This window comes from Amblyomma americanum, chromosome 6, assembly GCF_052857255.1.
Source record: "Amblyomma americanum isolate KBUSLIRL-KWMA chromosome 6, ASM5285725v1, whole genome shotgun sequence".
Lineage (NCBI taxonomy): Eukaryota > Metazoa > Arthropoda > Arachnida > Ixodida > Ixodidae > Amblyomma > Amblyomma americanum.
In genome coordinates this window covers 69,503,207-69,525,602 of record NC_135502.1, presented here as the reverse complement: position 1 = coordinate 69,525,602, position 22,396 = coordinate 69,503,207, and the positions used below count along the sequence as shown (strand labels likewise).

The 22,396-nt window shown below is 42.2% G+C and overlaps 2 protein-coding genes across 6 annotated transcripts in view; one reads left to right on the top strand and one right to left on the bottom strand.

The window, feature by feature from the left end:
- The first annotated feature begins 307 nt into the window (after nt 1-307).
- Nucleotides 308-20,493, top strand: FER (tyrosine-protein kinase Fer). Of its 5 annotated transcripts, none has more exons than XM_077627236.1 (18): nt 308-594; nt 2,777-2,999; nt 4,026-4,199; nt 5,282-5,378; nt 5,467-5,659; nt 7,020-7,157; nt 7,944-8,066; nt 8,795-8,917; nt 9,368-9,545; nt 10,856-10,954; nt 11,624-11,728; nt 12,739-12,936; nt 13,803-13,979; nt 14,440-14,653; nt 15,441-15,564; nt 17,139-17,290; nt 17,947-18,069; nt 19,811-20,493. In XM_077627236.1, exons 2-18 carry the CDS (start codon nt 2,787-2,789, stop codon nt 19,948-19,950), a joined length of 2,571 nt encoding a protein of 856 aa, XP_077483362.1. In that variant the 5' UTR covers nt 308-594; nt 2,777-2,786; the 3' UTR covers nt 19,951-20,493. The 5 variants fall into 5 exon arrangements, with proteins under 5 accessions (XP_077483362.1, XP_077483364.1, XP_077483363.1 ...); XM_077627238.1 differs by having other exon boundaries at nt 310-594; nt 11,639-11,728; XM_077627237.1 differs by having other exon boundaries at nt 310-594; nt 5,452-5,659; nt 11,639-11,728.
- Wdr37 (WD repeat domain 37) overlaps nt 19,967-22,396 on the bottom strand; it is a 132,109-nt gene continuing 129,679 nt past the window's right edge. Inside the window, exon 12 of the mRNA XM_077627240.1 lies at nt 19,967-22,136. Within this exon, the coding sequence (XP_077483366.1) occupies nt 21,978-22,136 (159 nt within the window). The 3' untranslated portion in view covers nt 19,967-21,977. The remainder of the gene's footprint in view (nt 22,137-22,396) is intronic.

Below are 22,396 nucleotides of genomic sequence, written 5' to 3'. Positions count from 1 at the left end.
TGGCTTTTTCTGTCCTTTCTCTTATATATGACTACCTTTTGGACGGCAATTAGCATCTGTTTCAGTTTCAGTTTTGCCGTGATTTCGGTAAGATGTTCAAGTGATTGCCCAGAATGTGAGGCCCCCTTAGGCATCTTTAGACGCGTGCGTGCTGTCCCACTGATCGCCCTAGTTTCGACTTTCCCGCCTAGAGCGAGTTTCCCTGGCGGAAGGTCTGCGAACTAGCCATCGCTTTCTTTCCCCGACCTACGATCCCTCCGCTCTCTCCCAAGCGAGCGCTTTCCGTCCGTCGCGGTCGCTTTTGCTCGCGAGTGCGGGGGGAGCGTTTGGTGCGTGCGGCTGCGCCTTTGTTGTTCCCGGAGTTGTTCGTGGAAGTCTCGTGTGTATCGGTGCTGGTGCCTCGAACGAGCGCAGTGCGTGCCAGAATTGTGCTTTCGCTACCTACAAGCATCGTTCTGTGGATAACCCGTGTTTCAAATGAAGGCCAACGTGGATTACGGTTGTCTTTTTCGGATATGACCCTGAGACCCAAGTTCGTGCTGCTCCTGTTCTAGGAACAAGAACCTTCGGCCCTTCGCCTTTGTATCTGTGACCGTAAGTGTGACGCTAACGAAAATTTAGTAACGTCCGAGTAGGTTTCATACCATAGTTACAGAAACGTGAGATAAAATAGAGTTTGCTTTAGTGGTAACCGAAGAAAATGCGCACGGGGCTGACCAGACGAGGTGCTGCTCTTTGGACTGGGAGAAAACGCGTGGGCTCGCTGACTCGGCGCCGGAGGCCGGCTTCTAAAATTAGGCATGTATTTCTGATGCGGAACTCAGGCAGACGTGTCCACAATCTTCGGCCCTGGTCGGGATCTTAAAATAAGCACGGCGTTGCGGGGCACATGCAGATTTCAGCACGATATCCATTTTTCCCTCGATTTTTTCTGCGCGGTCTTCCTACCGAATAATGATAAGACTGGATGCTGCCTTTGCTAATTATGATCCAGCATCGAAATAACGGATTTTTTGTGCGTTCATTTATCGGCGACAAGGAAAATTCAATAAGACATATGCTCATAATGTACCGCGAGAGTTGGCCTGCGCATTGCATTAATTCATGCATTGTGGCCGGACATGATTATAAAACTCGTGTGTTTGCCCAGAACTTCATTCAGTGTGGACATAAATGTAACAAAAAAAAATGGGGGCGGTTTATGCTCATCTAAAGATGCCTAGTTTTCTAAACAAGTACGATGTTTTAATCTTCACGTGCGTTCTGAGAAGCGAAACCAACTGCATTCTGACTGTTACCTCCCACTAGCCTCTTGCCCGCATTTTCTGTTGATCGTACTCTGCCTCGCAGCAAGCCGATACGCATGTACCGTACGCATTCACTATAACGCCCCCCAAGTCTCTTTCTCCAGGACAACAGAACAAGACATACTTATCACATAAGTGCAGTGTGCACGTACTGTACGCTCCGGTACGACGCGCGAAGTTCAAACCGTCCGTAAGGTAGTACGCATGCCTTGCTTCTCATTTTGGAGCCTACGTGCGCATACCGGACGCCGCTCACATAACAATATCCGCGCAACAGGAGCCGGCGCTGTGTGTTATGCAAATAGCTGCCGCGCGGCATATTTTCCCGCATGACATGCGTGCACTCGTAACTGCATCCCCACACCTCTCATTATGCTGCTGCGGCCGACGCAACGAACGCTCTGCGCTGAAGGCGCCCGCTGCACGAGATCAAACCCGGGATAAACGCCCTGCCCTCATTTTCTGCGTCCGTGAGACTCAACAGCGATCGGGGCAGCCAGCCAAACGAAGGCCGTCTTGATAGGTACACCCTTTAGCATCGGTTACGCTGGGTGTGCGCGGCGCATAAGCTGTCGTAGGAGGCAGTATCTAAGGGAACATCGGAAAAGGCGAGGCTGCATTCGCTAGCTTGCGTAATGCATATTTCTCTTTCAGATAACTCGGGAAGTTGTTTGTCCATAGAAACAAATTGATTGAAACGACGCGGGAAAGCTAGCATGAATGTTCTCTAGCAGAATTTTCATTCTGATTAAATTTAATACATGAGCTCACGATGTTTCTTTTTATGTGCTAGTCTTGTGCTGCTGCTGTTCGTACCTGCTATAACCTGCTTATAAATAACTTCCATCACAAATATACAAGGGCACTTCAGTTCGCCTAGAAATGTTTAATTTCAGGTCTTGATTAAAAAATTTCACTTGGAGAAATCAGGAGCATTTTTTTGGTGATGGGCTGCGAGCTTACGTATAAGTGTACAGTGCAGGAAATAATGATTCATAGTTTTAAAGGGCGCCTTACTGCCACTTCCTTAACATGCGCAGCCTTGCTGCCTGTGCTACATGTACTATGCATGCAGACTGTACCATTCTGTTGTACACTGTTGAGAGGGCTGTTTTGCTGCATTCTTTAAAATTCCTCACTATGGTAGCGAAGCACGTTAAGGAGTTACATAAAATCAACTGCTGTTGTTTATAAAATTTTAGCTAGTGTTTAGTGTAAGGTTTCTTGGCTTTGACACTTCCTAGTAATTTCTTCAATAAAAGAGATTGAAAGGAGAAAGGAAGAAGTCATCTTGTACATTGTCTTTGCTGTATGGCACTGGTCTATCCAACATGGCAGATGCTGTGGACAGAGTGATTTCATCATAAAGTCCACTGTGTTGCTATAGTTAGATGAAATGTCAAGGCTAGTTTCTGTGGAAGTTGTAGAGTTGTGACTAATTTTTGTGCTACCTCCCTGTACCAATGCAGGTTACCACTGATGGGGTTTGCCACAGAGCTTCAGGGTTGGAGCTCCCATGATGCACTTCTCTCCGTGCAAGATGCTGAGCTCAGGCTGCTGGAGAATATGCGTCGCTTCATTATGCACCGTGTTAAGTGTGACCGTGAATACTCCTTAGCCCTCAGTGCCCTCTGCGTTCAAACAGCCAAACAAGAACCCGGAGAAGAGCTTGCTGGTAGCCTGGTTGCAAAGGTGTGTTCTGGTGTCCATGCTCATAGTGCTGTCAAGTTTTGCACTGAACTGAACACTTGGAGGCATGGCCAGTAACTGAGATTTTATCTCAGGTTGATTTGTTTAGTAGCATCCGAGACTCATAGATGAGCATGCTTAAATTAGCATACGTGACTGTGCATTAAACTACAGTTGTTCTTCAAACCTGCGCAGAGCTGGAATACACTGCCTTACTTTTACCTTGCCAGCTTAAACCAGGTCGACTTCCCACGAAAACGAGTGTTGCCAAATAATCTAGTTTTGTTTTGTTGCTAATTGCCCACCAGTACTGTTTCTTTTCTGTTGCCTTTTTGCAGTACGTGCACTTGCAGTTTTGTTTCACTCCTTTCATTACAGTCTGTCTATCCTTCCCATGAAATAATCATGCTTATATTCTTCCTGTTAAATAATTTATATGTTATTGGCTAGCTACTCCATGTACCAAGAATTAAATGACCACCTAAATCCGATCATATATCTTGGCAACTTTGACATTTTTCTTGCACGGTGTTTTTTAGGTGTTAAATAGTTTAATGAGATAAAATTAGTGTACAGAACTTTATATCATGCTCTCAATAATTTCTTCAGCCCATCTGGGTTATTTTTTATAGGTGCTTTTGGCCCAACGAGCTGTCGTGTGGTTAGCGTGTGTCACTGATAAAAAACTTGTCTGCAGCAGTACCCTAGCAGGTCAGTTAGTCAGGTAGTAGGTTTGAACTGTATCCAGAGGTTTTTGTGCGCTCTTTTGCAGTACACATGCACAGACATGTTTAATGTGCTCCCACTCTGGTTTTTTTTTTCTTTTTAAGAATGAACTATGGTTGTATGGGGACAATAATTGGTGGTGTAGGATTGCAATGGTAAAGAAGTTTTTGCACTGCTAAGAGGTCCACACACAGCCACCTTGATTGCAGGCTTGGTAAATTGTCCCGAGAATGCTGTTGGTTGTGTGTAAGCATTATGACAAGACTTGCTACACGCAACAAAATAAAATGTGCTTCTTTCCAGGCATGGAATGCGATTGTCGACACAACGGAAACTGTTGGCCGGCTTTTTAAGCAGAATGCTGACCTGGTTGCCACCCATACACTAGATAAATTGAGCTGCCTCATTCTGGAAAAAAGGGCACTCAGGAAGGTGTACCAAGAAGAACATCAAAGAATTCATGGAGAGCTGACAAGGGTACGATTTCTATGTCTAAGGGTTCTCGAGGAGGGAGGGGTTGGCTGGTTGTTTATGCTTCTCAGACATTCACACATAGTAACACCCCAGTAACATACATAAACAGTTTTAAATGCTATTAAACCACTGGCGGTTGTCATGAACAGCAGTTAAGTGGTTACAGAGCATTGTCAGCTTTCATGGGTTTTTAATGACAGTTTAGTTCAACTTAGTTCAGCAGTCTTATTTGAATGTGCCAACTTGTATGGCAGTTCATGGTCATTATATCAGTTGAGCCAGCAGCATTTCCCACTGCCATATGAGGTAAGATTGCAGGAAATATCACTGTTGTGATTGGCACAGACCTAAATCCACAACTTTCACTAAGCCAGTGTGCATAGCACACAAATGCGCAAATCGGCATAAAAAAAACTGTGTCCATGTTGTGAAGCCAAATGTGCCGCTACTGAACTGTCTAGCTTGTACGCTGGTTATCTCTTGTGTACATAAATTACTAATTAGCGAATTAAAATGTCAAATAAATTCTTAAAGTTAGCTCTGACAGAATGCAAAAATTTTATTTAATAATGAACTGCGTGGGGTGTGATAAAGTGGTGAAAAGTTTGGACTGGGTTTTGCAGCAAGTGCTGTTTAAAAATGCTTCATTGCCATGGAGTCCGGTGGCAGTTGGAAAGCTGGACTGTCATTCATTTAAATTGTAGTTGAGGTTGCCCTTGTAACAGGGGTATAAAATTATTAGTGGGGGCTCAGCAGCTACCTGACATTGCCTTCAAGGCTACTCAATTGTGGAGGAAACATTCTTTTTTAATTGTCCTGGTCTGGGGATCAAATCTGGGAATGTTCCTGGGTTTGATCCCCAGACCAGGGCACATTTTTCAACTGCAAAAATTCTGAGAATGTTGTGTAGCTTTCCTTACTAATCTTCTGACTGTGCCCAGGTGGATGCTAATGAGTAATCAGCCCCGTGATCCCATTTCTGTTTGGGGGCATAAAATCATGAGGTTAAGCCTACACAGGTTCTTAAAATTGCATATATGTCACACCAGTTTAAAATTTTTTCTCGTTATTTTTTTCTGCAACAGCTGAGAGATGCTGTGCTCAAGAGCACCTCAGAGTATGAGAAATGCATAGAGAATGCAGCGGCTGCCAAGGAAAAGTATGAGGACCAGTTCATGAAAGGTAATCACAAGATTCGCACTTCGTAATAAGGGGCCTGGCATTCAGTAAAAGTGCAGATACTCACTCATCACAGTGACCTTGCTTCCAGGTCGAGGAAACAGAAAGGTGGAAGAGGCAAAAGAGCGTTATGTCAAGGCAACTCGAAAACTGCACCAAGCCCACAATGACTACATCCTCCTCCTCAACGAAGCCATGAACTATGAGCACCACCTGAGGACTACGCTTCTGCCAGGCCTGCTGGAATACCAACAAACAGTGCAGCAGGAGGCGGTGGACTGCTGGTACAGTTCTCTCTTTCCGGCATTGCAAATAAGACACGAATTGACCTGACATATCCACTCCCACTTTAGCCTGGCCTCAGATGACCAAATTACAATAACATTACAAAAATGTCTGAATCTTTATGGAGAGTATTCCTTTTCTGTTGGTTTGTCAGACCGTACTACCAACCTGTGATTTGTTACCTGATTTATATCTGAATTTTCACCTAGCTTTTTTAAGCAGACAGCAAATGTCCTCCATTTCTTATATGGTTATTTTTTGAAGGCACCTTAAAATACTTGAAATTCAGTTTAACACTGCAGTATGCTGAAGAAGTATAGAGTGAAACACGTATTGACTAGTGCAAGATTGTAGAGACAAAGATTGGTGTTCTAAAGACCACCATGAAAGAAATGAGACGAATCCCTGGCTTCAGATTTGTGCTCGCAGGGGCCTATTGGTTTACATTCTTTTTTGGCTGCCCCACCATACTTTTTGTCCTGTGCAATAAGAATAAAACTCTTTTTGCTATTCCTGTTGATCAATAAATTTAAATAATTGCTGAAATGATGATGTAGGACCATTTTTATCAGCAGGTCTGGAACAATCTGGCATAGGAAATATTTCGGTATAGAAAAAGACTCTTGTTTGCGATTAAAGACTTCTTTTTTCATGTTTGTTCTGGGGGTGATGTGAAAGCCATGTGTGACAGACACTGACAAAAATACTTCCTGGGCTGGCAAAACTGTTTTGCAGAAAACATGAAACTATGAGCACTGTACAAACTATCACTCATATATTCCATTTTTTAAAACTATTTGGTTCCGAGGCTTCAGCAGCATCATGGAACTGAAACACAAAGATATTTTGCTGTTTTCATAGGGAACCTCTAATGAGAAATTGGACATGTGCTGTAACAGTCTTAAAATAATGAAATAAGAGGCTGTGTGCAGGTTTCATTGATGTGAAATAGAACACTCTGTGTGCAGCCAGTGATTACTCTCCAAAAGTTTACTATAAGTTTACCCTAAGGTGCTATGCAGGAGTAAAAATAAATTTGGTTCTTGCATGTGCACATAACATGTGAAATAACATGTGCACATGTTATTTCAGGCACTCTTGGGTTACTCACTAGAAAAAAATAGGGCACATCATTGGACTCTGGCAACTGACTGAGGTTTAGGTTTGTGTGACTAAAGTTTATTTTGTAATTATGTTTATTGTATGTCATTCAATATAAGGCTGATGGTAACACTCAGACTTTCTTTGCTGACTGCTTTCATATAGGACTGCTGGTAAGGCACCAAACATTCATGTTCATCTTTGTTGCTTTCTTGCTACTGTCTTCAGCAAAGACTAATTCATGGTTCATATCTTCAGGCAAACAGTTGTGAGGGACTTCTCACATCGTACAAATTTTTGTTCGGAGCCATTCCAAGCACTCCAGAAAAGTGTCGTGGAAAGCATAGAGCAAGTGAACAGCGACAAAGAATATGAGGACTTTGTTGAAAGATACAAGTGAGTTCTCACAGGTTTTGATTACCGTATTGTTAGTCTGTATGTATTGAAATTGTGCTTACAATACACTCTGTTTCACTGATTACATGCATTTTTATGCAATCCAGAAGCAAGTCTATTTCTTTGCATGCTAAGAGGTCAAGACAGTCACTTAAATCAAGGCATACAACATGTGACGTTGGCCATGAAAAATGAATTCAGACTTTCTGTTTGAATGACTGCACTGAATGTCAGTAAAAATATTTCTGCAGCAACCCTTTTAGGCATCTCCTCTTGTATTATTTTCACCTTATTCTAAAATTTGTATTGTATTTTTTTTACTCTGTGCACTGTTTTAAGGGCTATGGAATCCCCTCCTACTTCATCTAATACACCTATTGGGAGAGTAGGCTGATAAGTGTAAACGAAAATAAGTACTTACATAAACAGGAAAAGTTCCAAAAGTCAATTTTTTTAGCCTTTCTAACAAGAAAAAATAAAAAGTGTTACCATTGGCCGCAGTAGCAATTCAGTGCATACCCTCCCGTTATCGATGGGATGTGCCCCAGTCACCAGGACCAAGCTTAACAAAAATTTCTTTAGACAGCCCACAAGTAGTCTATAGGCAGTCTTTAGACTGTCTGTTGATATTTTTGTGATGGATGAAGCTAGTGGAGTGTGAGCACTGCAAACCTGTCAATGGCATACTGAAGTATGAGCAATCTTTGCGAAGTTTTTGTACTTTTCAGTATGACCAAGGTTCATTTTGTGTACGGTACAAATTGTGTACAATGTATCCATTTCCAGGTCTAAACCTATTCCCCCTATTGACTTCCATTACGATGAGTCACTGCTGAACAACTACTCTGGTAAACTGAAGCCAGAACAGATTGCAGTCGATGAATTTACGATTGACTCTGTGAGAGAAAGGTGAGTAAACAGTGAAAATTTGGACCCATGCATGCCGATATGTTGAAATGAATTGAGTCGAAAACGGAAAAAGCTTTCACAGCCCATAAAGTCAATGCAAAGCTAAATGAGCCCCTCATAATGAATGTTTTACTCAAGATATACACTTATAGGTACAGTCATACAGTCATTGTCAGTAAATTTGTTTTCCCAAATTAGATTATTTGTTCACCACAATAGGATTTCCCTGAGCGCTCAAAATGGCTCAAGTGTGACTTGCAGGGGAGTAGCATTACTGGGCTAGCTTGCATGGAGTGAATTTAGTGAAACTGAAATGAACTTCCTAGCGAAAATAAAAATCTGTCCATGTGAAAGGTTGTGATCGGTGTTTACAGCTTTGGCAATGGCCTTATGGATGGATCAATTGCACCAAATTTACTCAGCGCAATTAGTACTACCTAAGAATCTGAGTGGCAGCGTCACTGCTTCAATGAACCTGTGCCTCTGCTAGTGATTATTCCCACGATGGCATCAGTTCCGTAATGTCAGTTGAAATCGTAATGATTAGAAACGTTGAAATATGAGAATATTCTTGCTGATGTGTGTATTTATCTTGGTAGTGCATGTCCCGTAAACCCCGTAAACACAAGCATAAAAATTAGGATTTTTTCCCCTCTTTTTTATGTTATGTGTTCATGCCCTATGAGCCAGAGTGTACTACGTATTTGGCTTTTGCTCTGCCCTTGCAGGATCACTGAGCTGCAGGCAAAAGTTGCCCACATCCAGGCTGTAATCTTGGAGAAAGAGACACAGCTAGCACAATTTCAAGTGGATGTATCCGAAATAAAGACAACCCCTGATCTGGGATCAGCGTAAGTATAATGATGATGATGCTGATTATTGTCATGAAGTTCATAGGCAAAACTGCTTATTAGCAGTCATAAGAAAATGCATTTTAGAAATAACTTGTCTACTAATTTATGATGCAAGCTTGTAGCTGATCATTGTTTGCTGCAAAAAGGGGCTCTGGATTCTTGAGAGAAGCAACAATGAGAATTTTAATGAGATTGGGATAAAATTACCCAAAAGGGCTAAAGAAAGTGAGAGAGTAGTTTAAAGAAGAACAGGAGAGAAGAGGTAGGGAGGGCTGTAAAGGTTAGCTTGAAACATAGGTGCTGGCTGCCATGTTAAGCCTAGAAACTACCCAGATAACAAACGATGAGAACTCTCTGGACTAAAATGACCTCTTTAAAATTTCAGTGATTTTTCACTGGTTTAGTTTGACATAGTAACTCATGTGTCCTTGTGTGATTCATGTACAGAGCCATGGTGAAAAAGAGAGCTGTGGACATAATCAAAAGGGAGAGAGATGAAGCCAAGTGCCAAGAAGAGCGGTTCAACAGCCAACTGCAGCTACTTGTTCAGGCTCTTTCGCTGATGGGAAATGAAGTTCCCAGGGCTCTGGATCTGGACCTGGATGTCACTCTTAATGGCGAGCAAGTATGTCCACGTTGTTAGCATGTTCTAACCAGAGTTGCCTACTAGAATATTGCATTTGTGAATCTGTGCTCTTACATTGTATTCGATGCAGAGGCTTACCAGAAATTTTTAGCTCATAAGAACCGTATAGATGTGTCAGCTCTTGAGGCAGGGAGTAAGGTGGGAAGAAAAGTGCACTGTCCATTGGGGGGGTTTACAGTGTTTCGGTGATGGGAGGCACAGCCCAGATGAAGGCTGAACTTTTTAATGCAAGAGCATTACTTGGCTCGTTGTGCTCGTTGTGCGTCACCAGAAAGCCGTGGCAGAAATGCAGCTCACGAATGACTTCATCACCCCTCCTGGAACAATAGGCCATCAGAAGGCAGGGGTAGGTCGAATAATACCCTCTCAGGTGGATAACAAATTGAAAGACTCAGCACAACAAACAAACAAAACAAAGCGAAGGGTGGATATCTAAGCAGACTGTGCTCAAGATGGGGGTGGCTGGACCCCTCTCTCGCACGCACTAGGCGAGGAGTCCTGACAGATTTGATGTAGTACATGTATAAAATACAATGCCCACTGTCGTATTCTTGTAAACGTGGCTTACGGAGTCTACATCAAGACAAAAAAGCATGGTCGTAGGCAGCAGTTCACTGCTGACAAAGTATGAGACCATCGCGATGCAGCGCAGTGTGCGAAGCGAGCTGCTGCACCAAGACAACGTTCACCGCACTAGCCCTCGACAAGAACTCAGCAACACACTCAGCGACGCGTATAAATGCTGTTGCTTTAGTAAGACTTCAACATAACTGCAGCGCGAAAAAAGACTAACACAAAAGAAGGAAAAACACTCATGACACGCATTTACACATCGTAAGAATTGCTCAGGTGCCCCCTTAATTTTTTTCTCCTCAGCCCTTCCTCTATGCTCCTTTATGCTGCATAACATGTACTACTGGTAACTGTTGAAAGTAGGCAATGTGTATAACATGTGCACCTGAAAGCAACTGCACATAATGAAATTTGGCATGGTGTGAGCTCCTGGAACACGTAAATATTTAACACACAAGCGAAGTTCATGTGTGCATGCATTGTTGCAGTGCACTCCCATAACAGTGCTGGGAGGAAAAGTTGCAGCCCAGCGCTGGCCAGTGAAAGGGACAATTAAAAAGCCATAGCAGTTCTGTTCTGCATGAGCTATTGCAAAGTCTTAACACAAGTTATGAGTGGAAAATTATCAAAACATTATCAGAAATTGGATGACTATCTCTTGCATCACATTCACACAATTTCATCTGTTGATGCTTTGTTCTACCATTTAATTTCAGAGCAGCAAGGGAGAAGAAATAATGGACTTTACAACCATCAGCAAGATTGCAGCAAGGCATTTTGTGGATAAGTTAAAGAGCCCTTTCCTCCGAAAGCAGGTACATGAAATTAGATTTTTGTTGTGTCATGCCTGTCCTTGCGCTTCCCTTTTTATGCTGCATGGTAGAAGGCTTGTAGTGACGTGCATGACTGTATGTAGTTGGTTTTACTGGTACATGCTTCAAATAGATAGCCAGGCTTGAATTCAGATGTGAACCTAACTGTTGGCAACACAGATTTTTAAATTTGTTGTCACAGTCACTGAACATGAGTTTGATTTTTCAGTGTCAATTTGCGCCAGCTATAAAAGTGGGCTATACTCGCTATACATGCTCATGTTTACACCTGTCAGTGTTTGTGAAAATTTGCCACACTTGTTGCCTTCTGATCGCAACATTCTAATGTGGACTGTCACTTCTTGGCTGAACAAAAGAATGTCACTGCACTGAAAGAAACATTGAACATTTAGAGCCCATTAGAGCCACCAGGTGACACGGACAAACGTAATTTCCTAAGAGCATCATCAAATAGCCTGGAGTCAAGGCATCCACTGTGCTAATTGACATGAGCACAAGCTGCACATTTAAATTCTAGGCTGCATCCCTAGATTGCACAAGAGCTCTTTCTCTCCTCCTGTAGTTCCATAAATCTCTGCAGTCGAAAGCACCTCATTGTGCATGAGGGAAAAACAAGTGTTGTTGCCAAAGTGTCCAGTGTATTCATGCCAGGCCAACCGCCCCCAGCACTCCAAGGACTCTGAGGAATCCATCACCACCTCCAATAACATCTCTGAAGAGACTAACAACACCCACCACCTCCGGCCCTACAGCCGTGTAAGTGTTGTGACAGTCTCCCTGCATGCTTCTCTACCTGTGCCACTTCGCTGCCGTACAGCATTGGCTTGTTTGTCTGTGGAGCAGCTTTTCTCTTTTTAATTTCAAGAGGGCCATTCTAGTGTTGTTGCGCAATAGAAACTAATTAAAATTTGTTCTGCCAGTTATCAATTTGCATTAGCCTTGAGACATTCCTGTCACCTCTCTCTCATTGTTCTGTTAGTCTCTTGCCATTTATTGCGGCGTCCAATTGTGTTTGGATGGGTTTTGTTGGGCCATTGAAAAATAAGGTGCCTCCATTGGCCAGTTTTCTTGCTTGAAGGAAGAGGAGAGTGAATTCATGTGTGCATAAAAGACAAGGCTGTGAATATCGAACATATGATAGCATATGATTAGAAGAGCACAGGAGTCCTGCATTTACTGCACTAGGTACTTTCCAGCATCATCAGTAATGATAACCAGTAATGGTCACCAGTGATCGACTTTGACATCAGCAGCGTCGAGAAAAGCAGGAACGCCTTAGAGATAGACTAAAAAAGCGGGTGCCTTAGGGTATGTTTAATGACGGCATTTGATTTTGAAAGCCATTTTCTGGCTCTGGTTGCACACGAAGCACACCAAAGGTAGCTCCATGCGTTTTACACAAAGAGGGAAAAGGAGATACCAGATGGGGGAAATATAGAGCCTTGTGTGCAGTGCTTTCGCTTTTTTTTTGTTACCAAGGTGTTTAGATGTCTTTCCTCAACAGTGATGCCAGGGAATTTTTTAACTATTGTTAGAAAGCATGATATATGTTATTTTAAGGTTTTGCTATTTGGCCTGCCTTGTTTGCTGCAGTTAATATCAAGGCTCATTCATGCTATCTCTCAGTGCCCACTTTGGATTGTGACAGAACACCTCATGTGAGAAGTATGTGATGCATTGCAAGTATTGCACATTAATATGACTTTGCTGTTGCCTTCATTAATGCAGTCTGCCATTGCTTTTTTTTCTTCTTTGAAAAAATACAGATGACTGTTAATCCAAACATCTCGCTGCAAGACGAAGATTGGTTCCATGGTGTGCTGCCAAGGGAAGAAGTTGTCCGGCTGCTTGTCAACGACGGCGACTACCTTGTGCGAGAGACGATACGAAACGAAACGAAGCAAGTGGTGCTGTCAGTGTGCTGGCAAGGTCACAAGCATTTCATTGTGCAAACTACGGCTGATGTGAGCTCTATTTTACATTTTTATTTTTACATGCTTGCAACTATGGGCTCTTAAATTAAAGCATCTAAAATGCATGAAATACTGCTGCAAATGTAAGCACCATGTATTTAGTGAAGGTGAGCAAAAGTTGATGACATTACCTCAGGATATGGAGTACTGAAGTAATTATTAAAGAATAAGAAACAAAGCAGCGTAAATCAAGGGCTTAACTGTGTTTGCTCTGTAAATTATATTTTTAAAGAGAAAGTGCACGTGCACAAGAAATTCAACAGTAGTGGTAGTAGTAGTTGTATAAGACATTTAATGGGCCAAAAATAACTGGCCGAGCATATCGACTGCCTGGGTGACCAGTCTACGCTGTTGTTCTTCCCCTTTCAGGACCAATTCAGTTGAGCGAGGTGGTGATGAAAAGGGAGGGGGTAGGGGGGAATACGAACCTGATGGCTGAGCAGCCGGGCAGTATAAGAGGCAATAGGATATGTCTGCATAGGCAGAGAGGCTTGTTGGGACAGGAGGGGCACATCAATAGCGATAAAGAGGCGGGCGGGCCTATTCAGTTCATTCATAGGCTGCTGTTATTTGCTTTCTACTTCAGTTGTTATTGCACTTTGTTCTGATACGCCACAATAGTATACGAAGTAATCTTGGAATGGGTGCCATCACATGTGCACATATGTGATGTCACCCATTCCAAGATTACTCCGTAAGCTGTATATCAAACAATGTTAATGACTTATGCGGCACCTAGGTGCTGCAGCATCATTATTTTGCATGCATTGGAATATAATAGCTTTAACTGTGAATGTTTCTAAGCGGTCATGAAATGTCACTTGTTAGTGAAAATTTGTTTACCTCTTTTCATGCAGGGAAAATACAGGTTTGAAGGGCCAGCCTTCAGCACAGTGCAAGAGCTGATAGTGTATCAGCATCACCTGGGACATCCAGTGACAAGCAAGTCGGGGGCAATACTGCAAACTCCCATTTTCAGAGAGCGATGGGAACTGAACAACGATGATGTCGAGCTTGTTGAGAAAATTGGAAGAGTGAGTAAATATGCAGTGTAGCTCTTGTGCAGTAAGAGTTAAATAACACACCATCTCATACTTGGTTTCAGGCTATTGGTTTGTGTGATGGTGATGAAGAATTATTTTTCTGCACACCCACACCCCGTAATTTTCCTGCCAACTGTAAATGTAGTTTGGTTTTATTGGAGAAGATGAAAGAAGGACAAATGAGTTGTTCTCGTCATTGTGCATTTAGGCTGGCTACAGCTATATGTTATTGCACAAATTGAAAGCTGCTTTGCAATTTATGGATGTAAAATGCATTTTGTAGTTATTTAAACTGACAATAATTAATTTCTATTTGATGTGTCTAAAAGCGCCGACGAGATGAAAAGTGAAAGATTCTGCTAAGTTTCTTTTTTTACAGGTAGCATGCTGGATTAGTCAGAGCTAGAAAGTTTGCCAAATTTTCTTGACTTACATTTTTACTTTTTCACAGGGCAACTTTGGAGATGTATACAGGGCACTCCTGCACCCACAAAGGCTAGATGTGGCTGTGAAGACTTGCCGTGTCAATCTGCCTGATGAACACAAGAAAAAATTTCTCCAGGAAGGACGAATCTTGAAGCAATATGACCACCCAAACATAGTCAAGTTCATCGGAATCTGTGTTCAGAAGCAGCCCATCATGATTGTCATGGAACTGGTACCAGGTATCTGCCATTCTACTTGTACCGCTCATCCCTTGTAACAGGTAGAAATGCTATAGAACCCATATGGAAGCAAGCACAAACCAAGTCAAACATATTCTGAGAAAAAGATCAAAGAAATAAAATGCTAGAAACCAACATAGTTTCTCTCCAATAAACAAATAGAGACCACTGCTGTGGCCAAATGATGTGAAGCACAGTGAAATGCCACTGATTTTTGCACTGCTTGCACTGTGGCAGTGAACACAGAAAGATACCTCTTGAATGACGTACTCGGCCGCTAGCACTAAATTTGAAACTGGTTCTCATCCCATTAAGATATCTGTTGGTGTGAGCATAGCGGCTGTGGCTGTGTACAGTACCGCCGTCAGCACGCTTAACATGAACGCTCGATTGCACGTCCTGCATGCTGCATGGTGTGTTTGCGGCGGTTAGAGACAGATCAAGCCCTGCTTGCACCCTAACATTGTCTGAGACCCAGCAGCCGACGCCCAGCGGCGCCAATGTCAGTGGAAGACATGTGCTCGAGCGTTTGTTTTAAGCGTGCTGACGGCGGTACATCCGAGTGTGCTTTGTAGAGGAGGTCTTATATGCTTGAGAGATGCTTCAATGGCAAGATAAAACTGGAAAATTCTTCCCGTATTTTCTTTTCCAACAGCATTTTCAATTCTTTTCATGTCGAAGCTTTTTTACTGTGTGCTTAATGCCCATTTCAAACAAGGAACACCAGAGATGGTCTTCCCATTTTCACATTACCCACAGCCCTTATCATTACCTGTTCTGTTTTCAGGTGGATCTCTGCTGACCTTTCTGAGAAACCAAGGACCAAAACTGAGTCCAAAAGAACTGCTGAATATGTGCACGGATGCAGCTGCTGGAATGGCTTATCTCGAAAGCAAGAACTGCATACACAGGTAAAGTGTGCCTTGTGTTACATTTGGGTGTGAATGTTTTGTCAGCAGTGAGCACGCAGCATCGAGTTGCTGATGCAATACCTGTTGACGAAGAGAAAAAAAATGGTGAAAAACAATAATTTTGGGCAGTGTCCAAGAGTTTTTGCACCCCTGTACCTGTCTTTTTTAATTTTTTTTGTCCATTCTTGTGAAATCTTCATCAGCAGAGTAAGGAATTGAAAGAAACAAGAAACTTATTTGCCATGTAAAAAAAAGCCTACTAGATAAAGGGAGCAAACCACCACCTTCATCAGAATAAAAATTCACGTTCCCATTTATTCAGTCAAGCAGTTCAGCTGTGCCTGAGCAGCTATGTATGCAACCAGATTGTTCATCTACCTGTAACATTTGCATTGCCACCAATTAAGGATGGTATTGTTTTGTTACCTACAGTTTTCCTTTTCATTGTTTTGTGCAAAAACATTTGTAAGGTCATTAGGCTGTTGTAAGTAAACAGTTTGAATTGGATGAGAAATAGGCGATTCATACTTTCATCCCATTAGCAAGTTAGAGAGCCGAGGAGAACACAAACTGTTTCAAGTTGACAAATTGGTCTCATGGCTGGAGGCAAGATCAGCCAATTTTTTAGGAGATATACTAGATTTTTATTAGAGAAAATTATGTTTGGCCAAGTTGACCATTTAAGCTATCGTGAGGTCTACTATGAGCAAAGCCACTCTAAGCCTCATGTCAGCCAACGAGACACTACAAAGGAATCATGCAAACCAGAAACCAGCTGATGAGATTTACTGAACTTTTCTCAGGATACTGCTGTCTTATTGTTAGTGAACTTCTAGAGCTTCGATATTTAGTTGTCGGTCAGCGAGAGGGAGTGTGCATTATATCTGCAGCAATGCTGTGAGGGTGAGCTGCATTTTTTCAGCCCAAATATAATTTGATTGTTGACTGAAATGGGATCATTTGCTGCAGAAATTATGAGAGTATACAAGTGGGACTTAAGCTTCCGTTTGCTATATGGGGAGTCTTACTATAGGCATAGTTACTGCAACACTTGTCTGAATTTTATTTACAAGTTACTCAAGTCTGTATATCAATATGAAATGTGCAAAGACAAGGCATATATTGAATGACGTCCAACCTCTCTATACATGTCTGAATTGTCTCGTAAAATTAAAACCTGGTGTGGTGGCGCAGTGCTCTGCTATCTAGCTGGACAGCCCAAGTTTTACCTAAATCATGGCGCCAGTGTTTCGATGGAGCTGAAATGCCAAAGGCGCCCATGTGCACTGCAACGTTGGCGCACATTAGAGAACCCCAGACGGTCTTAATTAATCTAGAGCCCTGCACTATGGTGTCTTTCATAGCTTGTTTGTCATTTCAGGACGTCAAACCTCACAATTTCAATTCATAGCATTAAAATAATACCCGTTTCCAGAGCGAAGTTTTAAATAGGTAACATTCCACCGCAGTTCTTCCTCATATGTTTAAACGCAGTTGAAAGTGCTTTCACACATTGGATAGTCTTAATTATTGCAACTGTGTCTTATGCAGAAAATGACCATTTTCTTGCGCAGAGACTTAGCTGCAAGGAATTGTCTGGTAGGCAAGAACAATGTTGTAAAGATATCGGACTTTGGCATGTCACGAGAAGAAGAGGAGTACATTGTGTCGGATGGCATGAAACAGATACCCATAAAATGGACAGCACCCGAGGCCCTTAATTTTGGTGAGTGCACCTCCATCTCGATTTCATTTCTGGAGTACAGAACTTTACGAGAGCAGTGCAAGAGAACTTCTATTGAATGAACCCTGCAAATTGCTTGCAGTGCTTTCTTAGTGCAGATGAAATTTCATGGCCCTTGCTGGCAGTACTTCAGCATTCTTCAAATAAACTACTTCCATGTTCCCCTCTGAAACGTTTTAAAACTAAGTTCTAGCAAAGTACGAACTATGGATGTGGTGGGGATTACATTGCCTACTGCTTCACCGTTGGTAATTTCATATACAATGTACCAGCAGCAATGCCATCAAATTTCATTCCAAGCACTGAACAGCAGACCCTAAACAGCTGAACTTTTAGATATGTATGAACTGTGAAACCAATATAATTTTATGTGCTGGTGTTTAGGTTCTGCCATATTTTTACAACTGTTAGGTTGCATTTTAAAAACAGCGATTCATAGAGACCTCAGAAAATGGGACTGTGCTTTCGGATTTGCCACATTGCTAATGCACCTGCCACCTCCCTAATAGAAGGCTCATGCTTTTAAATTAAAGTTTCAACGGTGGTGAAAACTAACTCACACAACAAGCTATAAACAAATAGAGTTACATCCTTTTGAACTATTAATCTAACTAGTTTTTTTGGTTTCTCATGGATAGGAAAATATACATCAGTCTGTGATGTTTGGAGCTATGGCATTCTGGCGTGGGAAATCTATTCACTTGGCGCTTCTCCCTACTGCGGCATGTCCAACAGTCGAGCAAGGGAACTGATAGACACAGGTGAGTTGGAAGAGTTCCAAAAGCGCCTTGCTGGTAATATGCTAGAGAATCAGCTTTGAACTTGAAATGCTGTTAGCCCACATTCTTCAGGCTTCAAGGAGCGATGCTTGTCAACTGAGGTGACCTTCACAAATCTTTCTGCCACTGACGTGGTTCTAAATGTTGCTTGTAACATATAACCATAGTCTTGATTTTTGAGCCATATAGGAACTCTTCTGTTTCAGACATTAAAGAGACAAAACCTGCCAGCTCATACTCTGCATCTATTCAAGATCTAATAACTGTATGGCAATGAAATACAGCATATAATGTGTCCAGATTCCTTTCTGTAACCAAACCATCACTAAACCTGGTGCTTAACATGTTCTCACAAGTGAGCAAATTAAGCAGCATGTTTTATATGCTTAGCATCCATAGGGCCAACCAACTTTGCACATTTCTTATGTCTGTTGTCAATGCCTTGACGAAAAGGAGGGAGGCTGAGCAGGGAGAGAATGAAGGCACAAAAGGTGGTGACATGAATACAGAAAGCAGAGAAAGTGAGCCTTCAGTAAGGGCAAATATACGAGAGTGCCAAACTGCACACAAGAGCATGGATGTTAGTCTTGAGAGATGGGAAGACAGCCGCAAGCAAGGAGATAAAAGAATGTGCACATGCTATCCTTCCGCAGTTGAGACACCTCTGGCGATGCTCTCTCTAGTGCAGTGCACACTTAGCTGCACTATGAAGCAGCTATAAAGCAGTCGAGAAACTCTGTAGTGTGAAATAAATCTCGTAAGTCCCTTAATGCCTGCAGTTTCCCTTACGAATATAGTTCCCGAAGGTCCTACAAATGCCAAGAACTTAAAAGGTATTTGGGAGGTACCAATGAAGTGGCCAGTTTTTATTGGGTCAGGGTCCTGATGAAATCTGCATTTAGGTGTCAGGTTAGAGTGATCCAAAAGGTAACATAAGTACACTTGGAGCGAGCAGAACTACTAGGTATGCATTGCAATTGGACAAAGCTTACTGCTGCACACCTGCCAAATGGGTATTGCAGTTAAGCTTGCAGTTTATCAGCCATGTACGACTCTGGAAAACAAGAGGGAACAACGAGTTTTGCAATCAGAACCCATACCTATGTCTTCACATAACAAGTGTGGTGCTGGATTTTTTTTTTTTCACTGGAAGCCGTTTTGCAGACACAAAAATCCATTCCATGGCTATGCCACTTTGCTGCTGAGCACCAGGTTGCAAGTTCATTTCCCAGTTGCTGCAGCTGCATTTATGAGGATGTAAATAGGTATATGCTGGTGAACTAAAATTTGTGCATTTTGAACACTTGGCACTGCTGAATTTAATTGCAGCCTTCCCCTTCCTCTGTAGTATAAATCATAGCTCAAATGCACGTTTGGAATGTGAAAATTCATGATTTTCAATTCAAAGCCAAAGCAGTTATTAACAAACTTAGGCACTCTGAATCACATAAAACTACTTGTTTGGGTGGAATTGGTAAACTGATGTCACAGGAATAGAAAGGAAATTTTTTTCGGCCCTTCCCAAAGAACTCAATCACAGCTATCTCATACTCAGCTTACGACAACGGTCAAATGACTTCTATGGCTGAACCTCACTAGACAAGATGCTCTTTCTTCAGCAGGAGAATGCAGAAACTTTATTTTGAGACATTCTGGGAAGCGTAAAAGCACTTTGCTTTTGAAAAAGGAACTGACATGGAAGTTTGTTTTTGCCGACTTTCAGGGTACCGGTTACCAGCACCCGAGAAGGTACCAGAAACTGTGTACCAGCTCATGCTTCGGTGTTGGGAGTACAACCCCGACAAGAGGCCTACGTTCCAGGAGGTCCATCAAACTCTGGTCAATATTGGCAAAAACATATAATGACAGAGGGGACATGCTACTGGAATATGTAAACATTTATTTCGCACACACATTTTCTGTTCAAATTGTCACCAGTGTTCTGCTGCTGCTTTGGCAGACAGTTACGTGCTTGAGGAAGAAATGCTTCTGTGTGTTGAATTGTCTCATGTTTGGCAGCAGCAGTTGTGTAAATACAGTAATATAAGTGTTTGTCGCAAGTTAAGAAAATATGTGTTACGAACAAATGGTGTTGTGAGAAACATGTTTAACAATGTAACTTTTTTTTTTTCATAGAAACAACAGCAATAAGGTAGTTTGTATAGGCAGTTCTTCGGAGCTCAGCCAGTGGTATTTATTTTGTGCCATATTTTTCTTCCTTCTTTCGAGTAGTAACCTCATAAGCAATACGAAAATATTGAAAGGCGTATAAGTGGCTTTTAATAAGTGTACAGGGTGTAAGCAGACTGGAAATGGTTGTATCAGAAACCAGACACTAATAATTGTTTCTGAACGTACAAGATAAAAAAAAATGAAATAAAGTATGCTACAATCTGCACAACTGTGTGACAAGTGATCTTTTCACAGTTGCCTGTGTCTGTGCCTGTACAAGACTAGAACAGCAAAAGCACATGATACATTTTCACACAAACACACACACATTTCTAACACTTCCAGTGAATTCTATTTACATCAATACACTGTTGCACACAACAAAAACAGAGACTGAACTCTGGTGGATGTGTGGGTACTAAACGAGACAGCCAGGACACTTCACAAATGGAATGTCACTAGTTCTAGAACTGCTGTCTAACTGTGTGGAATTTGGTGACAGTTTTGGCTGAATCTACGGTAGGTGATACACGGACTGCTCGTTATGAGGTTAGTGATTAACGGAAAGTTGGGGGGGGGGCAGAGTACAGGAAGAAAAAAGCTTTAAATTTTGTCCTTTTCACCGATGGCACCCCTAATTCACAATCTTCAGTATTCTGTCATGGAAAGAATTTAAACACCAGCTAAATGGGCAAAATCTGCACCTCTGAATGCTGTTTGTATTGACCACCAGAATCGAGTTCCATAAACAAAACTGATCGGTAGCAATTGCTTGTTTTCCGATGGTGCTAGAACTGTGCTTTCTGAAGGTGAACACCCATGTAAGAAACAAACATTAGTGTAACCATCTTTATAACAAACCAAAACAACATCGAACAGAACTGCACACACGATGTCAAAAATGTCCACAATCGCTTGAACGTTCCTTTGGTAAGTCACACCGAGAAAGATGCCAAGTCTTAACACCTAGACTCACTCACTACTCTCACTAGACAACAATATAGTATAGTATTGCAACACCTCCTGCCTTTCCTCTTCCAAGTACATTAAATGTGAATCCATTTGAAACAAAAAAAGGAAAGATTGAAATGGAAGTGTCTCTCCATCTGGCTTCCAAGCGACATGACTTACGCTCATAGCATTTCCATCAACTTCAAGTCACAGTCTCGAGCTCTTGAAAAAGCCAATGAAGAAATGTGGCAATGCATCTTCACACAAGTTCTTGATTAGTGCAAGATGCCTGCCTGTGATATTTTACTCTTATTTGATACCGCACTTGTAGGTCTTGAAGGCCCACACAAACCAATAGTCACAGCTGAAAAATAAGGGAAAAATAAAAAAGAGTAGGGGAGCAAGGAAGAAAGATGTGAGCACACAAAAGCATTTCCTGCAATACGACCTAACAATTGTTCTTTAGAAAACAAAAAGACACCTCCTCCTTTTCCCCAGACCAAAAAAAAATCCGGATGTGGTAAACCTGATGACATAAATTAGGAAGTTGTTCCTGTCAGCTACACACGCACCTCCTGTGGACCTGATATGTTCACCAGTTCTTGCGAATGGCTGACTTCAGTGGAAACAGGCTGGTGGTATGCTGAATGGTTGGGGCTGCTGTACCACTCTGTGCCTTCCAAGTTTGCATTCAACTGAGAAAACAAAAGCAGAGTGGATGTGGAGGTGCTTTGGAACGAGCCTTCTCCGTCCACATTCATCCATGCTCAGTTGGCCTTCAGACTGGCCTTGCACTCCTCCTTGGAAGGCACGCCAACGTTCCAGCCAAGGGTGTTGCGATCAAAGCCACAGGTGAACAGATTCGCCTTGATATTGGCCTGGTCAGTGTCGAGCCAAGCTGCAGCGCATACCATGCGTCGGTGGCCCTGGAAAGTGGCATACACTATGTTCAGAACACCTCGAGATATTCCCAGAATGTTCCCCCCTGGTATGGAACACTCCCATGAAAAATAGTACGCACTGTACCACTGTGTTCAGAATGCCCTGGAATATTCCCAGCGTGTCCACACTAGCAAAGAACATCCTGAATACGACTGCTGCTAAGCAGTTGACGAATGTTTTCCCGACAACTAATGTGCCATTAACTACTGCCATTTCTAACTACCTAATGCCGCTGCAAAGCTTG